At 41.5% G+C, this 15,994-nt stretch overlaps 1 protein-coding gene across 6 annotated transcripts in view; it reads right to left on the minus strand.

Annotated features, from left to right (window-relative positions):
* Positions 1-15,994, minus strand: part of INO80 (INO80 complex ATPase subunit) — a 118,687-nt gene that overhangs the window by 27,247 nt on the left and 75,446 nt on the right. For all 6 annotated transcript variants that reach the window (XM_087425353.1, XM_014780579.2, XM_004421434.3 and 3 more), the window contains 3 exons: positions 15,851-15,991; positions 10,189-10,414; positions 5,877-6,004 (listed from right to left, as the gene is read on the minus strand). In XM_087425353.1, coding sequence (XP_087281479.1) covers positions 5,877-6,004; positions 10,189-10,414; positions 15,851-15,991 — 495 coding nt within the window. The remainder of the gene's footprint in view (positions 1-5,876; positions 6,005-10,188; positions 10,415-15,850; positions 15,992-15,994) is intronic.

Here is a 15,994-nt window from a genome sequence, read left to right on the forward strand (position 1 = left end):
AGGGCCCCATCTGCCTAATCTCTACCTAGGTCCCCTGTCCTCTATCCCACTCCATCAGCTTGAAAGCCACTGTCTCAGAATACAAGTCAAGAAGACAGGTCAGTTGTGGATCACATCCGTTAAGTTCTACTTTTTAAGTAGTGGCACGCAAACAGAGGTATCAGCATAACTCCAAATAGTTTTGGCAAAGTGCCTCTTACTTCTTTAAAGTATACTAAAAGCAAACATTCATACACCCAATGGTGTAATACAAAGGGATTAGGTTCATCCTGAAGTAGTAATGATAACAATGACGGCTAGCATTTATTGAATTTACTAAGTGACAATCACTATTCTATGTATTTTACCTCGTTTTGCTCATCCAATCCTCACTACAGCCTTTAAGGTAGGTGTTATTATTGTCACTCCCATTTTACAGATGTTAAGTAAGATTTCTAAAGTGACACAGGCAGTAGATAATGGAGTTAGGATTGAAACTCAAGTAGATTGGTTCCAGAGTTCTTGGCTTACCCCCTCTACTGCTTCCCAGATGAAACAGAAGCTCACCACCACTAGGAAAAAAAACGGAGGTGAGGGGAGAAGCCCTGTAAGTTCTTAATATATTCTGTTGATAACCCCATCCATCATCATCATAAACAAAGGAAAATTGGGTGATTGAAAAAATAAAGGACAAATTTTTATATATCTTTAACACAAACCTTCCATTCTGAGACTTCTTTTCTATTTCAAAGTTGCCTCTGATGTTCATTTTAACCCAATTACATTTTCATAAAACAAGTTAGGGGAAAGATTCAGTATCATCCACAAACCTGCAGACCTGGTGTAATTTTATTTTCCTGGACATGCCCTTTTCCATCTTCAGGGTATTTCACTAGCAAAAGGTAAGGCTCTTCTCAATGTCCATTACAATCTCTCTGTTGTCCAAGCAAATTGCACCAAGTGAGTGAAATATGGCAGCCATCCTTCCTTTATCTAACATAGAGCTCTTTGGAGCAAGACTTAATCACAAGGCATTCATGGGCCCACCATAATCTGCCTTCACCCTACATGTAATATTCCCTTTTCTCCTATATCAAATGCTCCAGTCACACTGACCTACTCTCCCCAAATGTCCTGTACCTTCCCATCTCTGTGCCTTTTTGCATCTGCCTTCCTTAGCCTGGAATGCCTTTCTCCCTGATGGGTGAAACTCTCAGTTCAGATGTCACTGTCTATGTGAAGCCTTCCTTGAGTGACCCAATTAGAAATAAATGTATCCCTCTTGCTATCTTCAGTTCTGTTTATGCTTCATTTTTGGCATTAGCATCAGGGTACACTTGACAGTTATTTGTGCTTGTGTGTGATATATACATTTGCCTAGCACTATGCCTTGCTCACAGGTGGTGTGAAAAAGAAACAGAATAAATATAGCATGGTTGTAAGCTGACACATTTCCTTCTATCATTCCTAAAGCCTAATGAAAATGCTAGTTAACAGTGACCCCAATTTGCTTTTCATTCCACGGGGCAGTTAGAATACCCAGCTTCCCAGTATGTTCAGAATCACAGTTCCCAAAGGTAATGGAGTTCTAAGAGAAGCCAGCTCATAAATGACAGAATGTCTGTTCAGGATGAACCCTTCTCCAGTGAGGTACTTGCTCACTGGGCAAGTTACACAACCTAGTGTCTCAGATGTCATCATTAGCTGCGGATTATCTGGATTTAATTCTGCGTCTTTTTTTTTTTTTTTTTTTTATAATTTTATTTATTTATTTTTCCCCCAAAGCCCCAGTAGATAGTTGTATGTCATAGCTGCACATCCTTCTGGTTGCTGTATGTGGGACACGGCCTTGGCGTGGCTGGAGAAGCAGGGTGTCAGTGCACGCCCGGGATCCGAACCCGGGCCGCCAGTAGCGGAGCGCGCACCTAACCACCAAGGCACGGGGCTGGCGCACTATTTTCATATATTGGTGCAGTTTAAGATTTGTCTGGATTTTAGTACTTAACAATCACACCACATACAGCTCCAGCTGGCTGACCCATACCAAGTACTTTTTTTGTATTGCATAGAAAATATTGAGGCTTATTTCCTTAAACTACAGACTCAGCTGCTTGATGCAACAAAAATGAATCTCAAAAGAGACGACCCAGAGACAATGTAAGTCATCTGTAGCGCGTTAAAAGCTCTCTGCAACTACTAGAATATTGGGCAGCGGACGGGGGGGGGGGGGTGGCGAGGAGGTCCCAAACTAGGGTAAAAAATGGTACTAGTAGGAAAATTTTTGTTTGACATCCAACTGGACATCACCATCCCAAATGTGCAGGGGCTATGTCTGTTTCCACAGTACCCACACTGGCCAAGACCCTATAGGTGACTGAGTAAATATAAAATAAACCCATAACATAACATTTAGTGATCTACCATATCCTACTCTATTTATGTCCTTGACTTCTGCCTGTGGCATACTAAAAATTCCTGGCCCTGGAAGTTAAGCAGCCTCCTTTTTTATCCCCTATCTAGAAATACTATTTGGATACCAAGAGAAAGGGTAAAACATTTCTGAATACAGATTCTATTTGGAAGAAGATCTGACATAGTCACAAGAAATTTAAATTAAAGTCAGATTTAGAAGAGAAGAGGCTATTAATAATTTTAGAAAATAGCGACCAAATACTAAGTGCCCAGAACCAGTATTTCGCACAAAATAAAAACCTGGTCATATAGAAGTATGTGAATTTTTCTGTCTTCTAGTTCTTCTGAGTCCCAGAAACAAAAAAACAGATAAGCAAGGCTAAGGCACAGAACAAAAAAGCCAAAAAGGCTGTTGGATGAAAGAGATGCTGGCATGCTCCACAGCTACACAACAGAGCTCCAACTCCCCATGTGAGTTTCTAACTCCTCCTCTATTGGAAGCTTTTCTTTCCCTCTCTGATATACAGGACAAGATGTCAAGGTTGAAAAAGAGAATCTTGAAAAAAAAAATTTTTTTTAAATCTAAAACACAAACAAACAAAAACCACAATACTTTGAGAATGAAGAAGCAAGGTAAGGTTCAAGGTATTTTTTTAAAGAAAAGGTCAAGTGTACTCGAGGGAAAGCATCTATATAGAAAGGCCTTTTTATAACATGATCCTTACGGTTCATGCCCCAGGTCATGTTTTAAATCTGAAACATGGTTCTAAATGTTTACGGTGAAAGCTTCCATTAGGAAAGTGAATGAAAAACCCATAATGCTCTTTGAAAAGGTAAAGAAATAGAGATCTAATACTGCACTGTCCCAAGATCCACAATACATTTACATCTCAATAAATGATTAGACAAACACTAAACATTGTGGGCACTGTAATTCCATGCCCACAAAATAAAATTTACTTGAGGACTAACCTCTTGGAATACAGAATGTGGTTCATTTTAGTAGATAATATTAAAACAAATAGATCAAAAAAATTAAAAAAAGATGAACTTTTATGAAATTTAATGTTGAAGGAGAAAGAATAGTATAATATTAAGAAAACCAGACAACAGTTTCATTTTAGTTTTTAAGTCAAACATAAAAACAGTTGCAACATTTTCTGGCTTCAGCACCCTAGATGCATGTTATACATATGGCTAAGGAATGTTAACAGTTGTGAAATTCAGGCTTTGAATTGGCGTTTCCCTAATTTAGAATTCAACACAGAGAGATGCAACTACATTCAGAGACAGTTCTCAAGCTGCCTTGTTTGCAAAGCCTGCCCACAAAGTCCACATCCCCCCACCCTCCAAAAAGCCTGCTGATTACTGAGAGATAGGAAGTGACCCTGTGGGTAGAGTTTACAGGCATTCATCCTGAACAAAACTCATGATCATACTTTGAATTACTTATTTTAGTAATATTTATGAGTACCTAGAAGTGTGCAATATACAGAATGAGGGACTAAAATGTAGGACTGTATCAAATAAACCACCCACACTCACCTTTATCTATCAGAGCTGGCTTATTTTTTGGTGGCTCACTCACCTTTCCTTGGAACTCCCCTTTAATACGATCAACTTTTAGGATTCTATAATATACTGATATACCCTTGAGAAAGAAACATCACCACCTCCCTTACAAAATCCTTAGCACATTGTTTTTTCTATAATTCTTAGCAGCACAAGATCACTACTTCATCTATGGAAGTAGTGATAGGTAAGGACTCTTCAGGAGTAGGTAAGTGTACTTTATCTAAAAAGAGCCCTGGGGCTGGCCCAGTGGCGTAGTGGTTAAGTTGGTGTGCTCTGCTTTGGCAGCCCAGGGTTCGCGGGTTCAGAACACACCGCTCATCAAGTCATGCTGTGGTGGTGTCCCACATACAAGATAGAGGAAGACTGGCACAGATGTTAGCTCAGCGACAATCTTTCTCAAGCAAAAAAAAAAGAAGAGGATGGGCAACAGATGTTAGCTCAGGGCCAATCTTCCTCACCAAAAAAATAAAAATAAATAAATAAAAAGAGCCCCACTGAAAGAAAGTTACTCATATTGTTTTGGCTGTTAGCATCACTTGGCTTGAACAGAACATTAAAGACGCAGGCAGTCCTTTTATTTTGGATTATTGCTCTTTGGACCTTTAACACAGTCAAGATTTACAGCAAACGCAATGACTTAATCACCTCTTACAGTGACTTAGTCACTTATAAGCAGTTTTCCATCATTTAGAAATAGGTGATCTACTCATAATACAAATCAGAAAGTTTGGCCTGCTGACACCATTCAAGGGGCTAAACACTGTATTAAACGTGAGACTTGTGATTAAACTGACCTCGAATAACATTTGTTATGTCTCTTGCTAAAAGAAATTGCCAGATTATTAAAAAGAGCCTGCCACCGAATTCATATAAACTCTGCAAAATCCAGCAAGCCAGCCTTCGCTTCCAAAGAACCTGAAGATTGTTCCCTGTTGTTACCCTTCATTCCCTCTGTACCGATATGATCCCTACTCCTTTACTCCTAGATAAGGATAATCATAGTCCAATTTCCTCTTATTTATTACCAATTACTCCCTGGAGTAGCAGGGTTAGACCATGAAGCCTTAAATATATAAAACCCACAGAAAAACATGAGAATATTCATACACTACTGACATTCAGGTGCTGTAGCCTCTTGACCAGTGGCTTCCCAACTTTCTTACACTAAGGACTTATTCTAGTGGTTTATGATTATTTGCCCTCACTTTCACTCTGCTGTTTCTATGCCCATGACTTCCTCTCCCTCAAGTAACAAGCCACTACTTGGACAACAAGAAAGCAGAAAGAACACCAACAAAGAAGTAACTAAAGAAACAAAAGCTGCCTTGCACAGTAAGACACAGCTGTATCTTTCACTGTGTCAACTCTGGTTGCATATTAGAATTAGCTCGGGAGTTTTTTAACATCCTGATGCCTGGGCCTCATTCCAGACTTATCATTAAATAAGAATCTCTGGGGATGGGACCAGATATCAGTATTTGTTAAAGCTCCCCCAGGAAACTGCAATATGTAGTCAAGTTGAAAACCACAACATTAATTCAGGTTGAATAGCTTTTTACAACTCTCTAGTTTTTTACAGAGAGAATGAATCCCAAATCTTGTTTTCTATATAGAATTTCAGAGGACTTTTCAAGAAATTTCTAGGTTCTGATCTGCTTTAAAATTAGGAAATTTCTTCCCTAGTAAAGGGAGTAAGGGGTATTCTATTTCACTGGTACACAGAAGGAGGCAGAAGTCCTTTGCATACTCTCACATCTGCCAGGAGCTGCTTCTCATCCTTTTATAGACAGTAAAATCACAAAGATGAGTTCTCGGGTTCCCATTAAGCAGGACTGACAGTAGTCATAGACATCTGATTCCTGCAAGTTCAATGTCAAAGTGTCCTATGTCCCAAAGGTTCCTTCTCCTACCTCCAGCAGGTCTATCATCCTGGTCATCTGAGAGTAGATAAGGACCCTATGTCCTTGAGACTTGAGCCGAGTCAGCAGGACATCAAGGGCATACAGCTTTCCACTGTCAGTGATGAGGCTCTCTTTGCCTAGGGAGAAGAAAAGGGAGGGGAGGGGGAAACTGTATTTAATTGAGGCAGCAAAATCACTCACTGCAAAGCTGTATGCAGCCAAAATTACTACAACCAGGATGCTTGTCATCAAGAGAGCAGGACAGGACTCTAAAGAAGAATGTAAAGCACTGTTAAATCATGATCCAGTAGTGCTCTGGGAAGAAATATCTTGAAAGAGGGAGGTGTAGGTTCCCTCTCAACTAACAGTTCCCAATCAGACATCTGCTGCTAAGGCATTTGAAAGCTCCCTTGCTCCACATCCTTACTCAGGGGATAGCAGGTACACATGGACATCTAAGAGTGAAGTCCATGTCATATCTACTGTAAGTGACCTGAGAAATCTGTTTTTTCCTTTGTTCTTCCTATCTCTAGATATCTGCTTCTCCTAGTTCTGTGGCTAAATGGTTTACCTTCTGAAAGCATGAGAACGTAGAGAAACAAGGGCTGCCCTTGCCTGCCCCTGGAGACACTTAAACAGCAAGAAATGCAAATAAACACACTCATTCCTGCCCTTTTTTAAACCAAAACTCCCTCTCTTGGATGATTTCGAATAGTTTGGCTGGTAAATGTCATTATCCTAAGCTATAATTCAATAAAGACACTATGGCTTCTTCAGCTTTTCAGAAAGACTGACTTTAGGTTTCTGTGAAATGGAGCCGCTTTCACTCACTAACTTGTGCTTTCTCCCTCCTCCTCCTATCAAAAAAAAAAAGTATTTCAGCCAGAGATCTTTCAAGAACACTTAACTCACAAATTTTCATCTTATCCATTCAGTATCATTCAACTCCCATCACATTTCAGGAAGTCGAGTTTCCTGTTTGCAGACTGGTCCATAAACACACCCTGAACAATTGCTGCTATTAAGAGGGGGAAGAAATGAGGCTTAAGCGGCTGGGAGATTCAAGAGTATATGTGGAAGTGGCTGTGGGCCACAAAAATGGAGAGACAGGCGAGATACTAGACCACTAACCACTAAAAGTAAAAAAGAAAACTGCTAAGAAAAATATAGTCTATCCTTAGTTTCTGGGTTTGAACCCATGGTTTTCCCTTAGAACTACAGAGGCTGACTATTGAGAGCAATCCAAGAGTTCTCAACAGTCATTTCTCTGTTCTCGCCACTATTTGCCAAGTGTACAATTATTATATAAACCAAACAAGAACGGATGTGCTGACAGCACCATAACAAATCATCAGCCACTCTGTTTTTGCTACAAAGCCACAGGTCCTGGATGTTTACTCCTCTGCACTGCAGCCTGCCTTTTCCCACTTTCGGAACGCTGCCAGGCCACATCTCTGCCTCCACCCCCCACCCCCCGCCCCCGATGCTGTGGCACACACCTTTGTTCAGCCTCTTTGTTTGGTCCTCTTCAGATTACTGAAATGCTCTTCTTTTTGTTGGTCTCCTTACCAACATAATCAATGACTGCAGCTGAGACAGGACCGATGGCTAAGCCCTCTCCCTGGCCCCAGACAAGGCCTGTATAAGTTCCAAGTCTGACCAGGCAGCAGTGCCTCCATAACAACTTCTTTTCACAATTACCCTCCTCCTTTAATTGGATTCCCTGGGGTCTCTCGATTTTGATAGCTCTTAAACATTCCCCACAGAGCTACCAATCAGCTTTAGACAATAAATTTCTTTCTTTTTTCATTAAAAGCACAAGAAGGTGAAAAAAAAAGCAGCCCATATATTTCTCAGTCATTGAGTGAGAGTGGGCAAGCTAATAAAGCTCATCCGATTTCTGCAGCCTGTTTATCTTCTCTCTCCATTCACACATACTCCCTCAACACAAAGCATATACAAATCTGTCTTGTGTCTGAATTTTGAGAAGCGTCAATTCATCTCAAATGCATGATTCAATGGTTTTCACACATTCCTGCTTCCCACATCCACTCTTCTTTGCTAACCAGAATGAACCAATGCTAGGACAGGGAAAGCCCAGACATGAAGATGTGCACACACTTAGAAGGACAGAACTCTGATGTGCCTGAAAGAAGCAAGAAGTGGTACCTGCTATTAGCTTGTTATTGTGTAGGTGGGGGAGATGGAAGTAGATACACTGGATTTCTTGTCTTGAAGGAAAAAGCCTAAGAAGAAAGACACTTCAACAAAAGCCTTAAAGCACTTAAGCAATGAACAATATTTCTGCTTCTCTGGTGAGCATGCTAGACAGAGGAAGTCGGCCTCCAGTATTTGGCCTTAGAAAGATATGCAGAAAAAACAGGTTTCTTTCTCTGTACACACTGCTGTCTTCTGGGCCTGGCATCTATTACTCATTTTTGGGGGAGCTACCAAAGTTGCATCGGACAAGAGCACCACCTGTTGCTAAGTAGGGTGTAGAGCCAAGAAGAGCACAATTCCCTAGAAATCAGGCTGATTCTGCCAAGTCAAACCCAAGCCCAATCCCTTCCTTAAAACAAAGGAGCTCAAAAAATGTTGAAATGAACAGACCTACCCTACCTTCTTGCAATCTTCCCTACAATCCTACGGTACAAACTTATACTATTTTCACTTAGATACAAGTTCTTACTGATCACAGTGTAATAAGGTCCTGCTCAGAGACAAAACAAATATATCCCGTGGCAGTAAAATTCGGGTAACAGTTTAAATATTATCTCCTTTTTCCAAGGAGAAAAGACTTTTGAAGGGATTGTACATCCTTCTCCTGGTGAAACATGGAGACACATTCAAGGAGTAAAATCCAGGAGATTTTGGTCAGGCTCTCAAGGAATATAACGGGACCAACCCTTCCCAGGGAAACAGAAAATGTAAAAGTATAGAGGAAAGAGAGATAAAATACAGGTTCCAGTGACCGCCCCACCCCCTACCCCTCGCTGCCCAGCCCCAGCTAGTCTACAGAGCACAATGGGGTCAGTGAGGAGCTGGTTGGTTCTCACAGTAAACAGCCAGTGAGGCTGGTGCTTTTTATCGATGCGAAAAGAACTCAGACACTTCCTGCTATTTAAACAAGGTCCATTTTTCTTTCAAAGAACAGGAAAAGCCACAAGAGATTCCCACAGCGCCAGCAATAAGCCTTCTACTCCTGTACTGGGAACTTAGGGGCCAGAATGAAGAAGGGAGAAAGAAGAAATAAGATGCTGCCTTGCTTCTTTCAATACCTGTGCTCATCTTCTGCCTGGGATTCTGTGGTTTCCAAACCTGTTAGATTCTATTCCTCTATTCTCACTACACTCACGCCTGCTTTACACTTGGGTTTTCCCCTTGTTTTCCAACAATATACCTTCACCCACTGCTTTCATGTGTTCTCAGTCAGCTATGAGGACATATACAATATTGCTCTCATATACCCAAAATAGCATCTTTCAGTTCAAAGCACCCCCAAAGCTACTAACAGGTTGATCTGACGTCCCTTGACACCTGACAAAGTTAACGTTAATTTGAAAAATCAGGCCTTAAACCTTGGAATCCAATTATCTCTTAGAAATAGCAGATTCTCTCTTTTGAATGCTTAGCTTTAGTTTACTTCCATCACATGCCAGTAAGATAAATACAAAGTACCAGAGAACATGGACAACCAAAACTAACACAGTAGCTCTGAGCTATCACTCCAGTTTGTCAGCAGGTGTAAGTAAAGAACATGAGCCTATGAATCCTGTGTTGTTTCCTTAAAAGTAGTCTCACTAAAGCAAAGATGAAAACCTAGTTTCCTTTCAACCTCGACCTTGACCCTAGGAGGTCTGGGAATCTGCTAGCATTTTGGCACAAAACACACTGTTTTTCTTCTGGTTATCATGCAGATCTCTAGTGCTTCGTGTAGGACACTGTTTATGCTACTTAAACTAGGCTTTCTGTGAGTGACGACATTCTCATTCATTCCACTGGCAACAGCACAAGACAACTATACTCACTCGACCTGGAGCCTTTCCTACCAAGTTTATTTCTAACCCCCCCTCTCTTTTTTTTTTTTAAAGAGTGGCATTCCTTTTTCAGCTGTAAGCTTGTCAAAGGAGAGTAGTTAAGCACAAATCTAAAAAACATTTCTCTTTCTACTCAAGTCACAAATTAGTTAAGTATTCTCACCTATAAATTAGTAAGGGCAAAAGAGGAAATAGAAACCCCAAGAACGTTGACTTCCAAACATCTGAAACCACCACATGCAGTATCTCTCTGGGAACATATTCCATGAGAATGGAGGAGTTACCTGGGATCCTGATGAAAGACCAGCCATTCTGAGGCCTGATGCTCCATAGTCCTCCAGCTGGCTCTGGAAAGAACTGGGATAGTCGATTTAGCCAGTCTGCCGCCAGTTCAGGGGCCCCATTCAACAAACACTGCTTGGCTGCCAGACTCCCTCCTTCCTTCAGCACTCGCCGCTCATACTCCGCACTTCGGTCATTGCAGTAAGAATCCAATGGCACTGCGGTGACCTGCAGTGAAAGATTCATGTGAGATGGCTCTTTCACATTTTCCACACCCACTAAGCCTTTTGAGAACCTCAACTTTGAAATGAGACTAATGTGGATAATTCTTAGACTAGTGGTTTTAACTTCCCTGTTCTGACAAACTAAGCTGTCCCTAATAAGTGACTTAGTGAGCTTGCCCAGGTAAAAGGCCAACCTCTAATAATATGAACCTGCAACAAACTAAAGATCCAAAGAGTGCTGGAGTTTGCAGATAAACCTGGGATACCAGGTCAGGAATAATTCTAGCATAGATGTATATACATCTGATCACTTTGCCACTTCCTTTCATTGCTGGATAGTGCTTTTGGCAAAGTTCTATTAGCCATACACAAGACGATGGGCCAGAAAAGGAGCTGGAGCTAGTTAGTCATTATTAAACAACTAAAAAGTATTAGCCTGGTGCATTTGAAGCTATCTTTAATGTTTTTGCAGCAAAGCTCCCAAGTTTATCAATACTTCTTTCTCCTCCTCCCTCACCAGGTTGCTGACTGACAAACCTAATGGAAGATAAGAGAACCTTTCCTTCAGGCCATAAACTGGGGGTGGGGTGTAGACAAAGCAATTGCCAGAGAGTAGTGGATTCATTTCCTGGCTAGGGTAGAGGCTATGCACAAATTCTTATCTCATCACAAGGTGCAACAACACTCAAATGCTGCCCTCCAATGGAATAGAAGGCTCCTGCCAATTTAGAAACACAGGTTTTATCCATCTTCAGCGATTTGGGTTTATTCCCAGTCTAATAAGCAGCTGTGTATTCAGATGGCTGTGAATCATCTGATAACGAGCCTGAGGTTACCTTTTGTTAAAATTTGGAGGTGGTGATTATCTGCAAGCCCAGGTTGATAAAAATGCTCAAGTCTCATTATAAGCAGTAAACTGCTCAGAAAAACCTTGGAGCTAGACCAAGAGATGGGGAGAAACTAGGTATAAGGAGCAAGGGCAGAGATATGGGAGAGATAAGAACATAAAACACTGGCTGTACCTAGTTAGGTAGTTCTATTGTTTCTATTACTTCTCGGAAGTTACACATTTAAGAAAATCTCTGTATCTTGCTATTAACTTTTCTGTTTTCAGGTCCGTCAATTTTTAGGGCAATGGTTGCCAAGTTTTGGTATGCATAAGCACCTTCTTGGGAGCTTATCTAAAGTGCAGATTTTGATCAAGAAAGTCTAAGGGTTCTAGCCAATAGCTCTAGGTTTTTAACAAGCACCCCAGCATCCCAGGCCAAGCCTTGAGAAATACTGCCTTGGGATACATAAACAGTCAGCTACCTGACTATGGGCTGCAGGTGCCTCTGCTGGGGACTAGAGAATACCAAAACCAGAGAAAGAACATCATTTACCAATAACCACAGAACACATAACTGGCTTGCAGATGAAGCTGAACTGAGTTCGCTAGGGAGCAGTGCCATCTACAGTCCAGAGGTAAAACTACAAAGGGCCACAGCAAGCTGGGCCCCCGGAGCTCCAAAACCCAGACAGGGTCTCATATAAATGAATTTACCCAGACTGCACTAGGAGCAGGTTTTGGTAATCTCCTTTACTCACTCCAAAAGGAGTTTGTTCTCTTGCTTCCAAGTTATTTATTTTCCCACTGAAAGTTGACCACAGGCAAATAAAGACTGAAATACAAAGCAAGTGGATAAAAATTGGGTCTCTCTCTACTATGGCTTGTCCTGGCAGTAGCCCAGCAGATACTGGACTAGAGCAGACATCCACCATCTAGGGTAGAGTCCCAGAATCTCATAATCAATAGTGGTTATACTTCCATAAAAATGGTTTAAGAAGCAGTGGTCTGGACTACAGAAGTATGACCAGTTCTATGTATCTCAAACAGCACGCATACTCTTGGATGAGTAAAGCATACCTAGTCTTTTCTAATGAGAGATTCATACTGACCAATTTTACAGTCAAAGATAACTGCTTTGATTTTTTTTTATTTTGTAGAAAAGGAGAACTTATATTGGAATTATATATAAAGACTTTGGGCCCATATTCTCAAGATGAGAAATCAAAAGCTAGAAACTCAGTATGAAAGAATAGGGGGAGAACACTGACACAGGCAAGAGTGTTTTTCCTGCCTGGGACTCATTTCTAGGTACTCTTACAGTTTAAGAACAAAACAACCTTTTCCAGTTATAAACTTTCACCTATTTTCCCATTTCATTTTGCTGATATCCTTCCAAGTCCAGGATTGCAAACTAGGAGGTTTGCAAGGCACAGTTCTTAGTGAAATATTTTTTAATGTTTTGATAAGCTTCTTTGGCAGGAGCCCTGGATCAAGATATATGCAGAATCATAGAATGTCATGTTGTAAATACATAAGCAGTGAGCTCATGAGGTCCTACGTGCTTTCCAAGTCAGCTCTATCCTAGACAGCCTCCACCCGTTCTGCTAACCCCACGTGGCCTTCTTAATTGCTCAGAAGCAGGGGGAGATGAGGCATGACATACCATTCTTCCCTCCTCACAAATGGAAATGCGTACTCCCTTTAGTCCCACATGAGCTAACGCCTGTTTCTTGCTTCATTAACTTCCTAAACTATAGCATCTTCAGGGGCTGCCTCCTCAAGCATTCAGTGCGTCCTTCCTCAGGACATGTACATTCCTGCTCCAGCTCTAGGAAGCGTGACCGCTCCAAGCGCTGCCGTTTTTTGGTAAGATCAATTCCCAGGGTCTTAGTTTATTAACCCTGCAGAATTATTTTCTCAGCTAATGAGGAAACAGCTCCAATAACTCCTTCCTTAATGGCACTGACTTGAACTGCCCCTAAAGTTTTCATAGCATGTGCCAGGAAAATTAATTTGTCTTAACTCAAGGCCAGGGCTGAAGCTTCAAAGGAAATCAGTTTCTCCCCACCACACATGAGTTAGAAAGCAATGTAAGATAATTAAAGTATCTCATGAAATGCTGCTTTATTCACATCCCAGGCCTGATCTGAAAGGTAAGAATTTATGTACGTGTGTATAAAATATTCAGACATGTTTAAAACCCTTCTTCTAGTCCTCATGACCATGGTGCAAATTACTCCCACTTTCAAGTTTAACAGATGCTATGTGAAGAAACTCGACAAACAAATATGGGGAAAGGATCTGAACAGGAAAGGAGAGTGCTAGGGAGGATCCCTTCAGCCAAATAATAAAAGCTTTCTCCTGCTAACTGCCCGCCACCATACCTTCATGCTATTATACTCTTCTTCAAGCTATTATTTATTGTTCTTTAGAGAAACAGCAGCACCAGCCATGATAGTTGAGACTTCAGGCTCCTCAGAACACAATACTCAAGCAGTATAGTTGGGGTAAGCACGTGTGAGTATGTTGGGAGAGTGGGGTTGTTCTTCAGAGTTGTTGGCTACAGAGCTCTTTTTTTTTTTTTTTAATTTTTTGTTTATTGCAGTAACATTGGTTTATAACACTGTATAAATTTTAGGTGTACATCATTATACCTCTACTTCTGCATGGATTGGCTATGGAGCTCTCAGTGGTACAAATGAAGAATTTTTATGTCCATAAATACAATTACAGTCCAAGGCAGTTCACTTTTTATTGGTTCTATAAAACAATGGGAACATGGAAGTAAAAATGTCTTGACATCCCTCTCTCAGAAATCTAGATTTCCTCTTATTAAGCCTCAGTATACACATGAGATTAGGTGAGAAGGAAACAAACCACATAACTATAAAGCCTGAAGGTTGCTTTCTATGGAAGCACGTGGCTTTAGATGTTTCTTAGAAAAAGTGCATTTCCCTACATCAACTTAAGCTTCAAAGACCAAGAATGCTTCAGAAGAACCAGATACATACAAAATCCAAATACTTTCTGGATAGCCAATATAAATCAAGGTTGATAGTGGCAAGGGAATCAAGTTCACGTAGCACGGGAATCAAGTTCAGGTAGCACAGGACCAGCAGAAAGAAATCTAGGCAGGCAGGAGTCAATGAGACTCAGTACTATCATCTCATTTTCATTCATCCTCTTTCTTTGAACCCTCTGTCAGAATCTGACCTTTGACAACTCAATGAAGTAATAATGCAAGCTGATAAAATAATGGTTGAAAAATATCACTAGGAAAGATTCAAAAGGTTCCACCTTCTTTGAACAGAACTGTGAAAACAGTAGACTCACTAGGATGAGTGGAGAAAACAAGATAAAAACAAAGAAAGGTAAGAAATGTCAGCCTGTTAGCCTCCTGGCTAACTAAGAGTTGCCCCTTAGAGCAAAAGGAAACAACAAGCTAGGAAGATAGAAGCTCACTCTTTGCTCTAGCCACAAAGTCTGGTCACCTCTCTACTCTGTCCCTCTCCCTTCATATACGTCTTCGTGTCTGGCTCTGATCATTAAGGACAGGAAAGAGAATGGAAGATGCAAGCAAAGTAACTACCGCACTGTGCCAAAGCGAGCCTCTGTAGCGACGCTGTCGGCAATCACCAGAGCACCCTGTTTTGATAAAGAGGGTATTAGGAAGGATCTAACAGCTGCTCAAAGTTGAAATCGCAATAGAAACTACCCCCAATCTGCAAACAAGACTATGACTGCTGAATGGTAAATACGGGGCAACAGTCACTTTTCAGAGGGAACACACTTGTGAACTGCAGTCCAGGACACTAAGACTAAGAAGTTTCTTTTTTTTTTTTGTGAGGAGATCAGCCCTGTGCTAACATCCGCCAATCCTCCTCTTTTGTTTTTTTGCTGAGGAAGACGGCCCTGGGCTAACATCTGTGCCCATCTTCCTCCACTTTATATGGGACGCCGCCACAGCATGGCTTGCCAAGCAGTGCGTCGGTGCACGCCCGGGATCCGAACCAGCCAACCCCGGGCCGCCGCAGCGGAGCGCGCGCACTTAACCGCTTGTGCCACCGGGCCGGCCCCAGAGTTTCTTGATGCTGGAGTGTAAAGTTTCCTTTTGTTATTTGGAGACTGTACTGAGGCGATAAGGCCAGATCAAATCTCCCTCCCAATCTGGGCCCCTCCTCTGAAAAACCCTCAAAAACCTCAATGCAGGTGACAAATGGCTCCCTCTCCTTTTCAAATATTCCGCTGTCCCTGACCCTGCTGTTGGGTGATCATCTACCTGACAGATGGCTTGCTCCCACGCTAGTGTAGAGGCCCTGACTAGGTAAGAGGAACTACACAGGAGAGACGTGGTCAGGAAAAAAAGCCACTCCTATCCACCATACAACTATTCTCAAAACCAACACAATTCAAAGTGAGAAGTGCTGTCTTGGGAAAGCCAGGACCATGCATGCTCTTTCTAAATACTGAGGATTTACGTGTTTCTCAAGGTCCAAATACAGTTTGGATCTTTTAGCTTAATACAGTTCTGTTGAAGAAATGGATCCCTTGAAAATTGGTTTATTTCTTCAAATACCATCTATTTTATCTCTTCCCTCCTGTGGCACTTACTCGTGGACTGGCCACACACAAAAAAGATGGCAGCTCAGTGAGCAGACAGCAACGAAGCGAGGAGGTAGCTGATCTCCGCTGATGGATGACCTGGTCTGAGTAGCCACTCACTGCTTTACAGTGGCTGCTGAAAACCAGAGACTA

Source organism: Ceratotherium simum, chromosome 3 (assembly GCF_057802395.1).
Source record: "Ceratotherium simum simum isolate JZ-2026a chromosome 3, ASM5780239v1, whole genome shotgun sequence".
NCBI classification, from domain to species: Eukaryota; Metazoa; Chordata; class Mammalia; order Perissodactyla; family Rhinocerotidae; genus Ceratotherium; species Ceratotherium simum.